This window comes from Lonchura striata, chromosome 9 (genome assembly GCF_046129695.1).
Source record: "Lonchura striata isolate bLonStr1 chromosome 9, bLonStr1.mat, whole genome shotgun sequence".
NCBI classification, from domain to species: domain Eukaryota; kingdom Metazoa; phylum Chordata; class Aves; order Passeriformes; family Estrildidae; genus Lonchura; species Lonchura striata.
The window spans coordinates 20,756,771-20,778,759 of record NC_134611.1 but is presented as its reverse complement, the minus strand read 5'-3'; the positions used below and the strand labels follow the sequence as shown (position 1 = coordinate 20,778,759).

The 21,989-nt window shown below is 35.6% G+C and overlaps 1 protein-coding gene across 1 annotated transcript; it reads right to left on the bottom strand.

Annotated features, from left to right (window-relative positions):
* Window positions 1-58: 58 nt before the first annotated feature.
* CCDC18 (coiled-coil domain containing 18) lies at window positions 59-21,787 on the bottom strand. Its single transcript, XM_021526066.2, has 25 exons — window positions 21,672-21,787; window positions 21,157-21,304; window positions 20,831-20,981; window positions 20,122-20,289; window positions 19,127-19,236; window positions 18,138-18,266; window positions 16,587-16,683; window positions 15,758-15,879; window positions 14,675-14,984; window positions 14,387-14,490; window positions 14,117-14,277; window positions 13,396-13,616; window positions 12,527-12,637; window positions 11,785-11,916; window positions 10,920-11,054; window positions 10,273-10,350; window positions 8,676-8,792; window positions 7,266-7,433; window positions 6,668-6,810; window positions 6,063-6,226; window positions 5,098-5,311; window positions 4,458-4,557; window positions 3,881-3,997; window positions 3,345-3,489; window positions 59-497 (listed from the first exon to the last, which is right to left on the bottom strand). The coding sequence occupies exons 2-24, from the start codon at window positions 21,294-21,296 to the stop codon at window positions 3,379-3,381; spliced, it is 3,303 nt and encodes a 1,100-aa protein (XP_021381741.2). The 5' UTR covers window positions 21,297-21,304; window positions 21,672-21,787; the 3' UTR covers window positions 59-497; window positions 3,345-3,378.
* Between the last annotated feature and the right edge of the window lie 202 nt (window positions 21,788-21,989).

Sequence of the window (21,989 nt, the reverse complement as noted above, 5' to 3'; positions counted from 1 at the left end):
GGAGTAAAGCAAGCAGGTTTTGCCAGTGTCTATGATCAAATCAGTGTCCCAAAACATCTTACAAACAGGTAAATTTTAATAATATGTTGTGTCTGCATCACTGCATTTGTACAAAAAAAGATAAAATAGTCCCAAACAAAAATTGCTAATAAGGTAGTACCGTTCTGCTATTAGTTAGAAGTGAGACATTAAACAAGCACATAATTTAAAAATCTTTGAAAAAGATGAAAGCTGAAATTAATCCCTACACCTTAAAATAAATACATTTTATTCTGAAATATAAAAGATAAATTAATATGTTATTATATGAAGGCAATAATAACAGTTGGAAAAATAAAAAGGTTGTCATCTGCTTCAGTACAAATAACTACATGCCTTATTTACAAATACAACTTTAAAATGTCCTCTTTGAATGCAGTCACAATGGCAGCAACAGCATTCCTGGGTTGCTCCTTGTCCAATGGGCAGCAGCAGTCATTCCTTCACAGTTCTCGCACCTGAAACAAAATATATGATTGCCATATCTAAATCCATTTGTACCAAGATGTTACTTTTCATTATTAAACTTTATCTTACAAATTCAAGAAAACTAACAGCAGATCTCAAGTCCATGGCTGCAATCTCAAATTCTGATTTATTTATTAATGCATTTTTGTTCACTGTTCTTGTAATTGAAGTGCATTTGCTTTCTCAAAGTGCACAACTTACAAATTTTCCAATACCATTCTAAGTTCCAGCAGATGAGAAGGAAAACATTATGCAGAATATTTTTGAGAAGAAATATTCATATGCAAATCCCTGTAAAAATTTTGTACAGTTTAAATGAGCACTGTCTTTTGAAATAACTCCTCTGCATGAGGCTTAAGGTTTCATGTTGGATTGCATTGTTGTTCTTAAGTTGCTGACAGTTCAGGAAGTGTCTCATCAACAGTATCAAGGCATCAAGAGAAAAAAAGCCTATGATGTCCACCAACACCGAGCAAGAAAAATAGCAAAACAAATGTAAGATGTATACAGAAGTAAATGCAGCCAAACACAGCATGTTTGAGGATAGGGGGTTTTGGTTAGTTTCTAGAGCTTTACTACCACTACCCCTACCCCTCCTTTTAAAAACAAAGGAATAGCTGGATCTAATTATTCATTTATGGAAAAAAAAAAAAATAGAGTTTTAGGTGTCTTTAGGATATGATACACAGCAGCCATGTTTATCATTAGCTAGTGCTAGAGCACCACAAGAGACTATCAGCCACTACTGTTTCACATCATATTATATTAAGGTTCCTGTTACTTATAAATCTAAAAAGATGTCATGCTGGTTCTGTTTATCTATCCATGCTTAGCTAGGTATTTATTCTTTATGAGGAATGCTATACATACTGTACAGAAACACTTGTAAGTAGCATATAAGCAGCTTACAGCTAACAAATGAAAGATTAGTACAGTAATTCCTAATTTTTTGTGCTATGCACAGTTTTTAAAAAATGTTGAAAAAATCACTTTTTAAAAAAGTCAGTCATTGCAAGAACTAATTTTTTTCTTACTTCATTTGAATACAATTTTACTTCTCATTTCAGAAGGAACTATGGTCACAAAAAATTATTTTGCTGTAACTCCAATCTGCCTTTTTTTAATAAAGAAAATTATTTCAATTTCCCAGAAAAAACTGAAAAAAGCCATTCTTAATATTCAGCAAGATATTTTCAGTTTCTTTATTTGGAATATTTACAGTTTCTAAGGGTAGCCGAGTGCTGTATTTTTGCAAAATCTTCACTGCAAATTGAAGCACAGTAAGAAAAAAGAATGATTCAATTGAAAACTCTGTGACCTGGTTATTTTATGAGTCCCAAAGGGACAGAGTGGACCAGAACACAAATCAACCCTCCCAGCAATTCCTTCCCTGAACTAATATATTTTCTGTAATAAGCAAAGAAGGCAATCTATTAAGAAGAAAAAGAATGAGACAGACTGTACCCCTGAGCAAGACATACACACTGCCTATCCACCTCTTTCCCCTAAATAGATTAGGCAATTTATTTTGTAGAACTAGGACAGAAAATTTCTGTGGAAGTCTGGTCAATCTGTCTGCAATGTGTTACAAATGGAGAAAGTGTTTTCTTACATTATGTTAATATACTTCATTTTTAAACAAAGAAGGAACTACATAATATTCTACATGGAGTCAGAAGCCCTCTACAACATATTTCATGGTTTACACAGAACGCTTCCAAAATCCAGTGTTTTTTTATCTACTACACTACAATGGAAATAAAATTTCATTTCCTTATCCCAAGTCTTGGAAGGAACATGACCAGAGCAGGTATATTTTCAAAACTTTTCTTACAGCATTCTTAGGCCTCCTCCTATCTGGTATTCCTCAGCAAAAACAAGACAATTTGTCTGGAAAGAAAGAGTCTAGTGAGCAGTTGTACAGGGGCTAGCTGTTTCAATTCTTTCTTTCAGAATCATCCCTTAAGAAAAGTTAGAAATGGTTTATGATATGTGTGAAAGGTAGCAGCAGTCACTGTCCTGTTCTTGAGCATTATCAATAATCTAACAGAATTCAAGATGGAAGAGCTGACGTTGCTTTAATTTGCAGTGAAAGAACCTTCATATTCACCTGTGACACAGCCAAGCCCTCATGATCTAGAACACAGACCAAAGGCCTTTGGTGCTCCCACAGAAATGAGGTTTCTCTGATACCTCACCCTAGGGAAACAAACATATAAATGCAGCACAACCAAAGTGGCAGAGGCCATCTTGGCTTTGGTGTTTAGCTCTAGCTTGGAAACATGCTTGACTTAACTTATTTCTGCAGAAAGCCTGTTTCTTTCAGATCCCATTTGTCCTTGTAGAGACTGATTCATGCACCAAACCAAAGATTTGCATAATTCACAAATTATTAGCTGTCTTCTTGAGTCCCTCCACAAGCTCCCATTCACTATGCCAAAAAATTCTCACTTCTCCTTCCTACAAGCATGCTATAGCTTAGTGGTCTTTGATGCAATAATTTTCACAAGATGGGTACCTAAATCATAAGAAGCTCTCATCATACAGCATTTTGCTTTGTTTCATTTCAAGGAACACCCTATCATCCATAGCCAGAAAATCAGGTCCCTAAAGATAATCAGTAACCAAATTTCTCCACAGAAAACAGACAATTAAGAGTTTACCATTAAATCTATAATTTTAAAAGTATTAAACTAGTTTCACTTTAGGGGATAAAGAATACAATGATTCTGGGAGAAGTAATGACACACTAAAGAGACACCATATAATTTCTTCTAGGCAGTACAGTAATGGCATTAAAAATTGGTAATTTGTTGTCTATCCAAAGTATGCTTTACCTTCCCAAGAGTTTCTAGGCTATGTTGTTTTCTTTCATTTTTTTCTCTTCAGCTGATTTATTTCCTGATCTCTCTGGAGCAATTCAAACTCTTTTTCACGAAGCTCATCTTTAGAATGCTGGAGTTTCTTCTCTAAGCTCTCAATCTGAACAGAAAAGGCAATTAAATCAGAACCAATATTTTACCAAAGTCAGAACAATTTTATTAAGAAAAAACCAAACACACAAACCAAACAAAACCCCAATATTGTAACTATTAACCCTGACTTTGGATTCCTCTGTCAATTTTTTATTTACATTTTCCTTTACTAAAAGAGCAGTTTGGGAGCTGTATCATATCAAATGAAAATCAGTTTTCGTTTTTGCACTGTTATAGCCTTACAAAATTTATAGTTTTAATTGATAAACATCTATTTTTACTGACATTCCTTCCTCTCCCTACAATAAAAAAGTTTTTATATTCTAGATTAAATGTGGCCAGCTATTGTGTCCCAAGACCTTTTTAGGGAAATTGTGGTTTTGATTAAGAAGAATTACCTGTTTATTGCATTCCTTAATTTCCAACTCTGACTTCTCTAAATTACACTGTAATTGAATTATTTGTTGCTCCATTTCTCCCTTATGCTCACGAACTGCCATATCCAATTGTGTAATCTAGAGGTAAAAAATGAAGAAAAGGAAATATTTTATTTTGAACTAATATGTAGATTTTAAGAAGTCATATTACAAACTATGAGAGCAAAGTGAATGAAATTAATCCTTTGTAGCCTCAAGAGTATTCTCTTGAGCAGTCAATATAAAGCTATGCCCTAGCTATTCCAAAACTGTTGGAAAAGTCCATAACTGAATATGTTAGGTCTTCATATACACATAATGCAAACCTAGTTATCCTTTTCAAAGGATACTTTATCACTAAGAATCTTGGGACAGGTTATGGCATAAGGCTTCTGATTTTCCTGGTACATAAGGTTTAAAAAACATACAGTGGGTTTGAGGTTAGCACTGTGGTTGTAGGAACCAGTTCAGTTTGAGACAATATATCAAAGCAACCAAACCTAGTTATCTCCTATATAACAGGAATAATTGTCAGTAACATGCTTAAGAATTATCTCACCTGAGCTACTCTTTGTTTCAGTTCCCAATTCCTTTCTTTCAGTGCTTGGTCCATGTCAAGGAGTTCCTGCTTTTTGTCTTCAATTTCATCCTTACAATACCTGAAATTCTCATACATTTAATTGCTTAATGCATATTTAGTTGCTTAGCTTCAAATATCCAGCTTGAAAATCATGAGATCTATTACTTACTTACAGCATATTACCCTAAGGGTGAATTGATTGCAAGGAAACAAACCCAAATAGATTAATTCTGTTAATTATATTCCAGGTGGGGGAATTCCTAATAACTTCATTATTCAAGTTATTTAATTGGCTATATCAGGATTCTTTAAAAAAGAAAGTATAATTAATTTGTGGTCAGGAAGGAAACTGGACAATTTGACTATTCTTATGATTCCTTCACAGCTTTAAGATTCAAAAAAAAGATTTTAAAACAGAATTCATCAAAAATAAATCAGTACATTTAGAAATTAAATATGAGCTGAGGATCTCAAGTATCAAGTTATCTGATGGCCACAAACCACCTAAAAATTATAGAGAGCTGCTAAGAACATTTAAAAATCCCATCCAAACTATTTGCTATTCTTAAAGAATAACCAACATAGATTAGTTTTCATGACAGAAAAGATACCAGCTCACCTGAGCTCAGTTGTTAGATCCATGATAGCAATGTTCTTCTCCTCCAGAGAGGACTGTGCATTCTGTAATGCACCTTGCAACTCCTGAAGCTGTGTTAAAGTGATCTTTAATTCCCCACAGGCATTCTGCAATGCAGATTCCAGTTCTGCTATTTTCTGTAAAGCTTTCCTGTGGCAAGTCTCACTTTGAAGCAGCTTATCTTCAAAATCATTCACTATTTTACACACACACCACAAAAGAGAATGTTTAATCATCAGTACATCAGGGTCTTCATGCAACATCTAGCAGCACTTGTGGTCATAATAAATTGTCAGTATCACTATTTTTTAGGACAATCTAGAAAAATAGTGAGTACTTATACAAAAAAAATGTTTATGGTACCTAAGTATTTGCTAATTTTGTTCAGTTCATAATCAACAATTGACCTGAAACATAAGGATATATCTAAAAACATCTGGCCAAGGAGACGGTACAGACACAGTAACTGACCATGTAGTGCTAGGAAAAGAGCAAGCAGAATGGCTTAAAATAATGGTACAATTAAACTAAATGGAAGATGATGGATGGCAATGTTTGTTATTTCCACAGACTTGTGGGGTTTTCTGTTTGCTTCAAAGAGCTGCATTTTTTGAATAGCATATGCCTTTATTAAAGCTAAGTGCCTCATATGACTATTACATTATTAATCTGCATTACCAATTTACATGAAAACTACTTAGTATTTCACCTGGGGTGAAGGTATATACCACAAAAGTGAGAATTTGCAAAAGTATCTGAAAAACGTTTGTGATTTTTTTGGGTTGTGGGGGTATTGTTCATTTGGGTTTGGTTTCGTTTGGGTTTAAGATTACCAGTGTTTGACCCCCATGTACTTGATTATGAAAGGGGGGAAAGGAAAAATGTCTAAAACATACAGAGGAATAGTTTAATGAAAGGAAGCCTGAGGAAAAAAATAGCCAAATTACCCTCATTTGCCTTTCTATTGAGCTCTGATCTTGCTTCTTCCAGAGTGATATCCAACTGATTTATCTGCAGTGCTTTGTTTGCACCATCTCGTTGTAATTGCACTATTTCTTTTTCCATGCCAGTAAGTTCATTCTTGCACTGATCCATCTCCAATTTAATCTGTCTAATAGAAGCAACCAGAACAAAATGAGCCAAGGAATAACAAGAGCAACACGCTCTAAGACAAGTGTTTGTGAATAAAATAGAAATAAAAGTCATGTTAAGTAAGCTTTTCTTGTAATCAAAACTATATTATTTAAGACTAGCAAGCTCCTGTAGAATGTACTATCTATAATTACAAGCAAGCTCATATGGTTATGATTTAAACTGCTTTATGAAGTGCTATCTTAAGGCTAAGTAGGTTGCCAGGACATGCATTAATTCCATTGGAAAACTGTTCCAGAAAGTCATGCCTCTGCTAGTCAGAAGCTTCCCTTCTGATTTCCAGTCTATGCTCACAGAGAGACTGAAGTGTAAGCCCACAGCTGAACACCATTTCAGACAGCAAATGTTCTAAGCCATATGCCCATGTGCAGAATACTCCTCTCATTTATACTAAACCTACCTTATTGTACAATTCAGTTCATCCACCTTCTCTCTGTTTAAGTCTGCTTCCTGAGCAGCTAGGCACAGTTTCTCCTCCACCTTTCTCAACTCATCTTCTGCACATGCTTTCTGCTTCTGAAGCTCTTTTTCCAAATTGGATACCTATTGAAAATGGCATTTAAAGAGTAGTTTCAAATTGCATACCAAAGAAATACTCATTCTTGTCTTGCAACTCACATAAGGAGAGTTTTTACACTATAGATTTCTTTATAGTCTGTATGTAATTTAAAACTAAAACTCTGCACATTTGAAAGACAAATAGTTTCTAGTAAATGTAACAAGATGCAACTTTCCAAATTTAAATGCACCTATACTTATCTGCAGTCTAGGGCTTGATTTTCCAAATACCTAGCCACTCTAATGCTAACTAGAATTTTTGACAGCTCAGAAGCTGGATTAAGATAAAACAAGCCACTAAACTCTTTATTTTAGATATATCAAATAATAATTATCAACTCAGTTATCAAAGAAATATTCAGGTTTTATAGGTATTATGAAAACATATATAAGGCACTTAATTTTCTCTATATATGTAGATACTTCTCATCATACTGTACCTGTTTTTCAAGTTTAATTTGAGTATCTTCCAACTCCCCATTTCTAATAGTTTCTTGCTGTAACATTTGCTGCTGATGATGCAAAGTTTGTTGCAGGAGAATATTTTGTTCACTCATGTCCTGAATAGTCTGACCTTTAATTTTTATTTCTTTCTGTAAATAATGAAGCTGAAAAGACATTTATTTTCCATTAAAATAAAACATTTTTATTTGCAGATGTGTCAGCTATTCTCTCTTAATGAACACAGAATCACACTTGTGATGCAATAAAACTTTTGGGTCTGAATATAGTTGCATTACAGTTTCAACAGTATATAACAGAGCTCATAATTCATCAAGTTATATTCTAAACAGTGAAGAAAGTAGTAACTTCTCAGTCAGTCCCAGGTTTTAATTCTTGCTTTCTAAATAGAACTTTTCAATATTTTAAAAACATATATGGCAGACTTTTAGTTAGATCTACTTTTCTTTCTGCCAGTCTTTATTTCTCAGAAAGTCCTTCTTTTCCCCTTGAGATTTTGCTCTCAGTCTTCCCCTTTATTTCTTTTTGCCTGTATGACAATAGTCATTCCAATAAAAAAAGGAATTTTGAGTGTCTAACTTGTTTTATGTTGACTAATCTGGTTTCTCAGTGGTGAATGCCAGAGGGAACTCTTCTGGGAAAAAAAAAAAAAGTGGGGGGGAGTGTTCTTGAAAAAATAAAGCCTCACTTGCTACTCTCGATGTCTCACACAGGATCCAGTCCCTTCATACGCAGTATAGGAAGAACAGGGTTTAGGGCTTAGGAAGCAGCAGTAAATATCACAGGTTCATGTCTGACACAGACCACACAACTTCCATCAAGCCAGTCCTGTACAGGGTCCAGCAACCTCCACTTGACTAAAGCCTCTCTCAGCAGGTAGGCCAGCACTGACATGATCAGCCTACTATATAATTAGTTCACCCACAAATAAAAATTCCTTCAAATATTTAAAGTTAACTCTTTCTAGCTTTCAAGCAGTAGTGGAAAGTATGATAAAACTCAGGGTCTAGAAGTAAACATTTTTTATGCCCAGAACTTCTTCCCCATTAAGACAGCTAAAAAACAGATCAATTTTGAGCACTTAAATTTATATTACAATAGTGCTCTCTCCATTTTTCCCATGATAATGTTTTGTTTCACATTATTCTGATTTTGTTACTTCTTTCAACAATTCATTTATCTTAGTGCTTCTTTTCCCTTAACTTACCCCATGTTTCTGAGTTATGATTTTCCCCTTTACCCTCACAAAATGTATCATTTCATCCCAGCTTACTTCCCATCCACATGTGCTGTTGCAAATTTTGGCTGTCATTTTACAAACTTTTAGATTAAATCAATCATAACAACAGTTCTGTCCAATACAGAGGAGTTATAAAACAACCTGTTACCTCTTCAGACCTTTCCTTCAGCTGATTTTCAAACAGCTCCTTATTTTCTTGTGACTGACTCAAATACAGTGCAACTTCTTCCTTACATACCTTTAGTGCTGACTCAAGTTGTCGTACCTAGGTGAATGGAATAGATCATTTAAAACTGCATGGCATGGTTTGTATTAACTGGTCTAAGAATTGTATTGAAAGACAGCCTTGTGTAAAACATCAGAAAAGCTACATTTTTATCATATGAGTATTAAAACAGTCATGGAAGATTATAGTAAACTTTAAAACTGAAATAGTCTTCAAAAATTGAAAGTATTTGTGAAATTAAAAGTTGTACTTTAGACTGTGTTTATATTAGATGAGACTATCGGTTATGAGAAGATATGCCAGCATTTGTCAGAAGCTAGAATTAAAAAACAGAGGGTCAATCCCAAATCATGAATCCGTCATGTTTCATTACATATAGAACTGCATAAATAAATATGGAATTATCATCATAGGTGAGTTGGCACACATGTTTTTAAAAAAACCACTCAGATCTTACTAAAATTATTTTCAAAAAATTACCAAGCAGCATGATTTCCCTTTCTGCACTGGGGGACAGCGCCTGAATTTCACGAAATGGGAAAGGAAGAGCTTTGAGCAGTGTCAACACTGTCAACCTATTTTAGACTTTTAATGCTCATTTGGGTTTGAGTAATCTCTTACAAATACCTTATAACCTTGAACTGATGAAAATTATAACAAACTCTGAGATCTTAAGGCATAGTAATTAAGCTTTTCTTAAACATTTGGTTTCAATGCTAGGATTTCTCATCAATGAGAATTGTGCTGAATTTAACTGCAGATTTTCTTAGTTCTTTTAATTTTGCAATCAGACTGCCAGTTTTCTAAACTATACTGGATACTGGATTCTGTATCTCTGTCTTCAGCTGATTCAAGAGGTTTTTGGAGAGAAATTACTGTGTGTCTTAATATTAAGTCTCTGGAAACCATCCCAAATACTGGAAAGCCACTTGGATAGCAAATTGATCCTACACAAGCTCACAAAAAGCATGAAAACAGCAAAGTGAAGATTTAATACTTGCCTAGGGTAAATCCACACATGGCACTGGTTTATTAAAATCCTGTTACAAGTGTTGCATGGAAAATGTTTATCAGGCAAACACTAGGAAGAGCTAAAAATGGCTAAAACCATGATCAACATTACAAGTATCACATATGTCTAAAAGACATGCCATATGCAGACCAAAAGCATATATAACATTAGCTCTATGAGACAAGGTTGGACTTTAAGAGTACAATAAGCACAAGTTTGCCCTATTTGTAACTACAGTAATTGCATTAAGCAATTATGCATTGCATAATCTCTTACTGTAGGTTTCACCATACTTATTTTAATTAAAAAAAGAAAACAAATTAAAATGAAACAGATAAAAAGTAAATGCTTCAGATAAATGACTTCTGGAATATTTACTTTAAAAAATTAATTATATATTTAAATATATTAATTAATATAAAATAGTTCTTCTATTAAAGAAAAGGAAATACACTGTTACTGTAAACTTTTAAACTATTACTTGAACATTACAGAGATCTTACTAACTTTGAGTTTTTCTTCTGTTAACTGACTTTCCAGCATCTTCAGTCCTTGATCTTTCTTGACATTTTGATTTTCCATTTCCTGTTTTTACAGATATTTTTATTCAAGAGAGCCAAATACAAATATTACATAACATTAACCTAATGTTATAAAGTTATAAGTAATTTAATAAAAACTCAATCAGATTCAGGAAAAAAAATGCAGATCAGTGTAACTAAACACAATTGCTTGCATAATGTATTTGTGTACATAAACACTGAGTGAATTTAGTTGCTGAGAGATGTCTCTTCATATTCTGCAGCAGCAGGCATTATAAAAAGGAATTAACTATTATCATGCTAGAACATTGGTTTTCTACCTAGTGCAGGATTGGTGCAATCATTCTTTATCCAGATCTCTTTCCTTTCATTAGAGAGAGAAGCCCAAGGGGTAATCCAGAGGCATAAAGAGAATGCTAAGACAGAAAATACTGAAAGGTCATTAAAATTTGTACAATATATAGTAGTAGCAGTAATTGATGTTAACAAGAATTAAGACGCAAAACCATAAACATCTTTCATTATCCCAAATTTTTCCATGTATTTATGCTTTCCATTATTTTTAGTCACTTGCTTGATTTGCATTTAAAGAAAGTCAAGAGCCAGCCTTACCTCTCTGTTTCCTATTAGCAGCCCATCCAATGATTCAATGTGATGCTGTTTGTGTATAACCTCTTGTTGTAAAATAGATATTATTTTATCTTGTTCAATTAATTGTTGCTGTTTCTTCTCCAGCTGTGTCCGAAGCTTTCCATAAGTAAATAGCAATTTATTATTTTAATAAAAATGTATTAATCCAAATATGTGATTCAGTTCTATTCACTCATAATTTTTATAATGAAAATTAAATACATTACTGCCATCAGCAGTATTGCACAGTCTAAAAATTATCAAGAAATCCCAAGCACTTAGTATCTTAATTCCAGAGGAGAATGAGGGCAGAGTGCAATTGTCTGTCACCAGCCAAGACAATAAGACATGCATACATTCTTTACTAAAAGATGAGAAGTTTTTTAAACAGCTAGAAATAATCACAGTTACATTTCTAATCACATGGAGAAATATTTCTTCTCTAGAGACTGAGAAACCTCCAACAGTTCTCCCTGAATGTAGATGTTCATAAGGCTCAATTTGGCAGAGGTTCAGGCAATGAGAACATTTTTTGAAGCTGTCATGCTTTAAACCCAGTAGGCACTAAAGCTATACTTTTTTTTTTTCCTATGTGTTTGGAGCAAAGAAACAGTATTTTTCCTAAGTCCTTATTTCTCTTCAGCTAAGCAGGATATGAATATTTCAGAGGGAAAGTTGTATAGCTAGTTAGATGGAAAATGTAGTAAAATCAGGAAATGTAGGGAGAAGAAAGATCTTTTTACATACTTTTTTAATAGCTGTGTCTTGAAATTACAAGACAAATTAATATACAAAAAAGTTACCAAGTATAACACTCATATATACTGCCACACAATAAAGGTCTTACTAGAGCAATTTGTTTCTCCATTTCTTTGTGCTGCTCGAGGTGAAGCAACTTTTCATTTTCAAAAGCAGAAGTTATTTTCTCATATTCTTCACTGATAGTTGTTTCCAGCTCATGAATGCATCTGTTTTTTCCCTGGGAAGTGGCAACAATAAAAGGACTTAATAAAAACATTTAGCTGTGATATTAAGTTATTTGGTCATCCGGTTTCAAGATTTCATAAAGGAACAACAAACAAAATTCTGAAGTTACACAGAGTGTGTGTCATCTCAAAGGACATCACACTTATACCACAGGTACAGAATTCAGTAAATGCAGCCACTAGAAAGACAAGGTGTCTGCCAAGATGGATTATGGCACAGATACCTCCTGACAAAGACAAAAAGAAATTCTATGTTCATGTACACAGATGGAATCTTTAAAATACCATTTTGAAGACTTTTTATCTTACAAATCTACAGGTATTTCACTGAAAAAAATGGCAATTCAACAGGGCCAGATCTTTATTGAATATGTCACCACATAGAAAACGTAACATGTTCATTAATCACTTGCCACATTCAAGGGCAGGGAAAAAGGGATGTTTTATTCAAACACAGGTTTTTAAAACCTGTGTTCTTAAAATCTGCACAGATTATTTAGCACATCTGAAAGTCCACACATTTTGAATACAGGGAATACTAGTGTCAAGTTATATTTTTATGTCTTTTTAAATAAATATGGTTTCTCACTGAGAACATTTTACCATGAGTTCCAGTTCCAACTCAGTATTTCTTTCTGCAACAGTGGAATAAGCAATAGTCTTTTCTTCCAACTGTTTCTCAAGTGCAGAAAGCTGAGAAGACTTCTTTCTTATCTGAAATTAAATATGGCACAAAACAGCATTTAGACAACTGTTTCAATTTTACTCAAATATTTGTATGCACTTTCTTATCACCAATTCCATTTTAGCTGCTACTACAGTATTCTTAATAAACTATTTTATTTGTTGAACTATTATATTTTATTACTTACAGAGAAAGATTTAGGACAATTTACCTACAATTTATCCAACTAATTATCAGTGAAATAGATTTACATATTTATAACATTTACATTCATTATTAGGAAATAACTGCAAAGCCCATTCTGCTGAACTCTGTAAACACATTAGCACCAGAATAGAAACATTACCAATTTAATTTATTCACCCTGAAAAAAACTGAAGCTTAATTTTCTTCTTTTGTGACTCTCTAGTAATGATGTTCATCTCTGGCAACTACAGTAATATTTAATCAGGAAAAATACAACTGTTCTTTCAACCTGATTCCTAGGATTACCCATTAATTCAACCACACCAAAGCAACAAGACTGTATGTATTTTCCACATAACAAATCAAAGTACTAGCAGAAAAGCCTACTAACTACACCAACATTAAAACAGTATTCTGACAACTAACAAATTAAGGTTGCTAGGCCTTTCTCCTTGCTGAAAAGTTTACATTTTTCTCTAATTAATCAGTCTTTAAAATTATTATGGCAATTGCAGTTTTCCATAACTATTGTCTTCACTATCTTTGATTACTGAACTGAAAAAAAAGTGCCATATTCTTTTCAGTGCTATTTAAAACTTACTTCTCTCTCTAAGTTACTAGTTTTTGAAGCCTTCTTCAATAGGTCTTCCTGTATGATTTGAAACTGACTGGTTCTTTGAGCCATGCTGGTCCTCAAGGCAGAATTCTCATCATCTGCTTTTATCAGTTTAGTGCGTAGCTCTTCTATCTCTTTCTGGAATTTTTGCCTCACCTTTTCAAACTGTTTGCTTATAAGTTCCAACTCTTGACATTTTCCCCTCTCTCAAAGTAGAAAAAATAAATTTAAGATTAATTTATAAAAGAACATGCAAACTCATAATGTAACTGAATGCAGTGACTCATGAAAACAAACAAAAATCCCAACAAAACCCCAAGAAACAAGCAATCATCATATAGGTGCCTGGACATAATTTCATGGAGCAGTCCTAGCAGTAACGACAGAAGCAATCAGAGAAACACTGGAACACAAGGATGCAGAGAAAAGAGTCAACAAAAATACAGAGATTTTAGCATAATCTGCAAAAAGAAAAAAATACATGGTTCCATTTCAACACAACTCCTAGCTCAGCTATTGCTGAACGAGTAACTTAAGCACCTAAAGAAAGAAACTTATTGTGTCTGGAGAGCATGACAGTTTCCAAGGTGGCAAAATGTTCGCTGTTCAAACAAAGCATACATGCTGTAAAACCAACTTGAACCTTTGCAGAACATTTCTGTTCTGTGGATTAATTAGAACTGCACAGCTATGTCAGCAAGCTTACCTCCTGGATTTCTGATCAATTTGACAGGTTCTGTTTCCAGGTCACATAACCTGCTGCTTTCTTGTCCTTCAATACCGTTAGAAAGATGCTCAGCTCCAGTACAGACAGTTAAGTTTGCACCAGGCTTCTGATTTTGTGCTTCTTTCATTGCCAGTTTAATGCTATTATAAAGAAGGAGACAGCTATTTAACATTCTTTCTGCATGCTAATTCTAATAGCACCTTATTATTTGCCTAACGTTGACATAGTTCAGTAACCAGAAAGTTATACCTTAAGTCTGCAATCAAAGGTTTACTTGATTCACCACAAGATTCAGAGGTAGCTTCTTTTGCTGAGGAACTCAATAGCTGGTGTTTGAAATGGTGCCATTTAAACTAAATGAAAACAAAAGTCAATGAAAAAATAACCTTTTAGTGCTTCATAGCACCCTTAATTCATGAGTTATACTGGCATGTAAATTTTGAGACACATATACCAGGATATTAAGAGTTTGGATAACTCAATCCTTAAAATTATTTAAAACATAATACACTGTTAAGACTGTATCAGTTACTCTACCTGTTCAGATGTACCTAAAGACAACTGAGAAATAATGGTTTTTAGTATGTTGAGCTCTTCCCTTGAATCCTCTATTTCTTGATGACATAATTTCAAGTGGTTATGTTGCTGTGCAGTAAGTGCTCTCAGCTCTTCATTTTCACTTAATAGAGCATTTTTCTCTTCAAGTACTACTCCTTTTTCAGAAAGTTCACTCTCAAGCTTGATGATCTTCTGATCAGACTGACTCAACATTGATGTCATTTCAGTGTTCTTTGCCTCTAAACCTTTAATTTCTTCTTTTGTGTTGTGATTCTCTTCCTTTAATTGTCTAAAAAGACATATAAAAGCTATTTTCATTACTAGAGGCAGAGATTTACCAAGGAGACTCAAGCTAGTATAGAGATGTTCATACACTGCCCACTCTTGCCAAAATGGCCTAAAGAACAATTAAGACAGGAATGCAAGTGCGGACAAAGCATGTAAATTGAGTAACTCCAAAATGTCTGTGCAGGTGTTTGTCCAAATCTAACAATTCTAAAGACAATCAGCTGATGGTTGTCTACCCTCATTAAAGCAATGAGGAAATTACCAAAGAACTTCTGAAAAACAGGGGGCTTCAGCTTGAAATGAAACATACAAGAAACATAAAAACGTGTAGCAGTTGCAGTTGGGACAGAGAGAAGTCAAAACCAGGTTTGACTGTTCCATAAGCTGCAGTCAGCATGAGGCCTGAGTGCAGCCTCCCCATCAGAAGCCAAGTGTCTCTCATTGCAGCTAGGGACTGACAAGGTGGTGTGCAAGAGGCAGGGACCCAGGGGTGGCAGTGCCGGGGACACCCAGGGCAGAGCACAGGGTACACAGCCCATGGCCCTCAGCAGCAGCCAGAGGCCCCAGGAACCAGTGCCCCAGAAGGCTTGGGGGGGCGTCTTTCTGAGAATGGGGGGCAGCACATGGGATTAAAGTGTTTAAAAATTAGTTACAGAAAGTAAGTAGGAATGTATTGAACTATATGAATTGAGCAGAACATTCACAATGACAACTGCAACGTGCAAGTTCTTGTAAAAACACTGTGCAGAGATTTTTTAAAAGCCTTTGTGTTACCTTAGCTGTTCTTCTAGGATGTCTAGATCCTTTCTGTAGCTGATACACTTTTCATTCAACTTCTCTTTTTCTTTTTCACAATTAATTAAACGTTCTCCCAAGACTACTTCTTCAGCTTTAGCCTTAAAAAACAATTTTTTCATTACTGTACATCAATAAACTAAGTTTCCATGTCAAGAGGCTATTTTAAAAATAATAATATGCTCTTTCTGGTAAGTAAGTAGATAATACTATTGCTCATTATTGTGGAGAGAGGCAAAGTAGTTTTCTTTTTCTGTCATTTAGGAAACAAAAACTTAATATTTTAGAGTACAATTGTGGTTGACAACCTAGTTCCACAAGGAAAGAAGTCTAACAAAACAAAAATCTCTGTAAGAGCTAACTGTATTTTCTCCTTTCACAAGGCAGACACAATTAACAATTCTGATCGTTGGAACTTTGGGAGATTACTTCATTTTCATCTTAGCTCTTCTTCAGTACATGTTTCATTGAACAGCTTATACATATGGAGGAAAAAGCATTTTTAAAGACTCATGCATTTTTAAAATGTAAATTTCCCAGCTGGCAAGCAGGAGACATAAGAAGCAGCAACAGTATTAGGATAGTGCAAAGATGGAGACTCCAAAGATCCAGACTATGCAAAGACGGTGTAAAATTATAGAATTCAATTTATAACTACAAACAGTTTCTCACCCATCTCTTTTAGGACTTCGCCACCAACAAGTGGAAACAATTGACTCACTGATGAACCTGTTACTATTAGCTGCCTGGCCTTTTGGAAGAAACAATTCATTATCATGGCAAATACAAGTGAAGAAAAATCTCTCACCTTTTCTAATGTTTCAGTTATTTCTGCTTTATACTTCATGAAAGCTCTTGTCAGCTCTTCCACGTTCAACAAAGCTTCATTTCTTTGCTGTTGTGCTCTGCCAAGCAAAAAATGCAAACCAATTTTAAAACCCACAAACTCCAGCCATTAATGTAACTATCTTCTCCAGTTACTAAAAACAACTACTGCACTAATTGCTCCAGGTACTTCCTTTCTTCTTCCAACTTTCCAGGCCCCACCTATCACGAGACTCTGCTCCAAGAAACAACCCAGACTCCCCATTGCTTCCCTTTATGACTCCACAGCACTGCCCTGTCCCTGTCATTACTCATTAGGGAAGAAGCTGGCAGAGAAGCTCGGCACAGCTCAGGTGTGCAGCCTGCTCAGGACAGCCAACATGGGCACACCAGAGCTCCTGCTGCTCACTGGGGCTGGCATGGGGCACTGCCTCATTTAAGTACAGCCAACCTTCATATCTGTCTCTCAATCTGAGGACCAGTGCCCAGAAGTATCCAGAGAAGGGGATAAGAACATTTCAGAACAACAAAATAGCGTTAGTTTAAAGCACTTCAGTTTGCCTGCAATTAATGATTAAAAGTAAACCATAATAAGTGTTGATACTAACCATACCATGATACTTAACAGCTGGCAGAAGCTCAGCTTTTCTGAAGTACAAAAATATTTACATTTACAACTAGTAACTAAGTACAGCTAGTTCCAATCCCACATGCAAAACATTTCTTCAACCACCAGTGCAAGCCCCACAGTATTTCAGGTTTCCTTGCCATAAGAAGGTTAGAAGTAATTTCATGCGTAGAGGCACAAGTCAAACAAAGAGTTTGCATTTAAAAGGTTCAAGAAATGCTTTCCCACCCATTAATTCAGGTAATTTTTTGCCCCAGGTAATGCAGTTAAATTAATAAAGGTAGGGATCTTTTTATTTATTCCACTCACTTCTTTAAAGTTACATTTTGGAGGTGATAGGAGTGTTCACAGCAACTTCCAACAATCAAATTCCCTAACCCTCTCAGTAGTGACACAGCCACTAGGCTATAGGAGGCAACAGGAAAGGTACATGGGGATTGAGATAGAATTACAGCACCCTTTTCAACATAGACAGGTAAGATTAAGGATAACATAAAAATGTTCTCTTGATTAAGTTGTTCTTTTATCATTTTCTCACACCAAGGAATACTGCTGAATACCAGCTGCTGAATATACACTGAATATACTTGCACGACAAATACAAACATAATTCAGGGAAAAGATATTCTGGACACTGAAGCTTTCCATTGCAGTACAACCATTCTGAAGGAAGGAAAAAAAACAGCTGATAAACTGGTACTAATGTGTACTATCAGCCTGCAACTACCAGCTGACCTCAAGACTTTAAATGTGCCCATTTAAATAACCACAGAATTTCCCCTTTTAAAGAAAAAAAAATCCCAAAACAGAAAAGTAATTTGATTCCACAAAGCAAACCACTGCCAATGGAAATAAACAATTAGGCTCTATTATTCTATGTTCCATTTATTAAAATGAGTTAATTACCTCTTTCCTTGCTTGCTTTGTTCAATTAACTCAATTTTCAGAACTTTATAGCCTTTTTGATATCTTTCCAACATGTGTTCTCTTTCCATTGCTGTTTTCCGATTTTGATCTAGTCTATCTTCTGCATCTCTAGCAAATAAACAAAGCATAATAAAAAATAATACCTTTTTGTAAAGAAAATAGATTTTTGTTGTCCTTTAGTGCATACAATGTTCCAGAAGTGCTAGACAAACATGCTGTAACTCTCAAAACTAGGTTAGGAGCACCCATAGTCTGCAGACTCCCCAGGAGTATGTCTGCAGTATGGAGTGGTATCTAAGACTTATCAATAGGCACCAGGTGTCACAACTGCCAAGGACCAGAGAGCTGACTTTGTGTCATGAGCTCTGATCATAGAAATCATATTTTCTCTGCCAAGAAGTCTGACTAGAAAAGAACACTAAAATACAAATTTAACGTAAGTATTTTTACTTTTTTTTGTGAAGACAGACTACTGAACTATTAATTGACTATTCCACAACATGAAGTTGTAAGGCAAGTTTACAACCAAGTATGTCATCCTGACACCTCTGAACAGCATTTACATCAGTTTTATTTGGCCATTTGCCCTGATTAATGTATTCATGAAGAAAGAATCCTTTATGTTACAAAGAACACGGTCACGTTCAGAACTAAGTATGCTTATTACAAGAGAATATATGTGGTCATATAGCAAACAATCACCCTACCCAGCTGTAAGGGCACATTCCTTTTCAGCACACACTACGGACTGGTTTCTTTCACCAGTCTTTTATTATTTTTTCTTAGTTTCTTGAAGTACATTCAGCACAAACTAAACTATGTTCCTCCTCCTATAGATGGCTCCGAAATTAAAGTTTCAGACCTCAGATTACATGACCCACACAGTACCAGAAATTATGTCATCCCTAAAAAGAGACTGGACTAGCAGGAAGACAACAATAAAACATTGATTTAAAAGTACATATTACTTCAGAATTTTATCTTGAGCTGAAACTTCTGCTTCCAAATTTACAATCTGTTCTTTCAACTTCGGGATGTTGATTAAATGTGTAGCTAAAGCAGCCTCAAGATATGAAATCTGAAATACAAACATATTTAGGGTTTCATTAACATTTGCATATATACAGGTGAGAAAAAGAAGAACAATCTGCTTACTGAATGACAGTGCTCTTAACCCCACTGTAAATTGTTTGTTCATCTACACCACCTTAACTCCAATTTTCTGCTCATTTAACACTCCTTGTAGTTCCAGTGTGTTATTCTATCTAGCAAAATGATTTCTTTGTAGGTTGACCTTGTCTCTTGCTTTCCCAAGAAATTTAAATCCAATTACTTGTTTCAGTGCCAGGCAGCCAAACATTTTGTTTATGTATTTATTTGTACTGTTTAGGAGATAACATTTCTCTAACAAAATCCACTAAGGATAGCTATGTTTTATTAATATTATATATGAACAAAATAAAACAACATAGTTGTCCTGAAATAAACCTGTACAGACAAATGTAAAGTAAATCAGTAATTATTTATTAGATACAATATTCCCTTCTAACTCCACTTTTTTCAAAATAGCAATATTAATCCAACCTGAGAGATCAACTATTTTCATTTCCTAGACAATTCACTTCTGTGCCATTATTGTTCCCATTAATGTCTCAGACACATGAATGTACAGTACTAAATGCTTTACTGAACTATCTTGTTTCATAGTGTATTCTTCATTTTGTGGCTTAGTGTCTTTAGACTAAACTTTGGAACATGAGTAGATGGAATTCATAATTAATATAGTTGTTTTGGCCATGGAGAAATAGTCCAAACTATTCTGTCCAAGATTAATATTGATTATGAAATATATACTAAATATTAAACAGATTAAAATAAGACAAAACCCAGCACATTCTGTTTGTAATTCTAAACTCAAAAATCATGGTCTTTGGTTGTCTTGGGGTACACTAAAGATACATACTTTTGTTTTTGACTGCATCAATTCAAAGTTCATTGCTTCCACTCTGTTCTTCAGGTAATGATTCTGAGAAGTCAAAGATGCATTTTGCTCATGGAGGGCATCCAACTGCTCCTGAAGTTGTTCATTTTCTTCCACAGGTTTATCCAAAGTTGTGGATAAAAAGTAAGACTAGACATATAAATATGTGTATGTATATATATATATTTTTATATATATATATATATATATATATAAAAATACATCATAAAACCAAAAACAGTGTTGGGTTGAAAGGGAACATTTACTCCAACCACCTTGCAATGAGCAAGGACAACCTGAAATAGATCAACTTGCTCAGAGCCCTGACCAACCTGACTTGGAATGTTTCCTGGGAAGGGGGACCTGTGGCTGTGCTGCACCACCCTCATGAGTAAAATACCTGCCACATCTAATCTAAAGCAGTTGAAAATCATTACACCTTGCCCCATCCCAACAGGACCTGCTAAAAGCTTTGTCCCCATCTTTCTTACAAGCCTCAAGTACTGAAAGGCGGATCAGAAACTTCCTGTTGCAATGTACTCAAGGGATACTATGTTTAAGGTGCTCCCTTGACATCACTGCCCCATCTACAGTGTGTCTACTCCAAGCCCCGCAGCCAAAAATGCTCAAAAACATAGCAAAGAATTGAAAGCCAAAGTAATAAAAATGAGTAATGAAGAGAAATATTTACATTGCATTTTCTTTGAAAATCCTGGTGAGATGTTCTCCCAGAATTCTTCCTACAGCTGGAAAAGCCTTGGCAATCGTAATTGGGCTGTACAAAGTCCTCCAGAGGGACGTCGATGACCTCATTGAAGCAGTGGCCGCAATGTTCCCCTGTACTAGTGTTTGGAGAGAGAGAGAAAAAGTCACTACTGCTTTTTTCTTTATTAGGTTGCTCATAAAGACAAGTCAAACAAAAAGGAGAAAAGGAGCTAATTACAGTAATCCATCACACGGAATACGACAGTCACTCTACAAGAGACAGGAGGGTCTCATTCCCAGACGTGCTCATACCTGGAAAGCTCTTTCTCTACAGTTTGTAGGTTTTTTTCAGTTCTCCTCAGCTGATTCTGTAATGACTGCACATTTGCTAGCAGGTCGTCATCAGCATCATTTTCAGAGTGAGTCCACATACTACATTCCATTGGTAACATGCATAAGGCTAAAGTAATATTTAATATTAAAACAGTGTTAAATGGGCATGAAAACTATTTGCAAAAATTTAAAAAAGGAAAGGAGAAAAAAAATACAACAAAGAAAACTCTCAATTTTCAAACGTATACATTTCACACATTCCTCCTATGTTCACTAGATAAAAGTAACAAATTTTCTCTATTGTGATAAGTTCTGTATGCACTCATGAAGTACAAAAAGCTTCATGACTTGCCATACATGAAAACTGGAAAAACCTGCTATACATTATTTGCCAAAAAATTTGTCACTCAGCACATCGCAGAGATCTGGCAGTCCCGGCACCTGGCGGGGAGCCCGAGAAGCGAACGGCGCACACGCGAACGCGCAAAACTTGCCTCGCTGCCGGTGACCAGCGCAACGAGAGACGAAAGCGAACCGGGCCCGGGCGGACGGGCAGCACCAGAGCCAGGGCGGGGAGCGCCGCAGGGGCCCGAGCCACGGGCCCGGGCGGGCAGGGAGCGGCGGCGCGGGGCGCTGGCGGCCGTCCCTGGGCTCCGAGCCCGTCGCTGTGGGGTAGGTGCCGGTGCCGGGGTCGGTGCCGGGTTCGCTATGGGGTCGTGCCGGTGCCGGTGCCGGTGCCGGGTTCGGTGCCGGGTTCGCTGTGGGGTCGGGGTCGGTGCCGGTGCCGGTGCCGGTGCCGGGGTCGGTGCCGG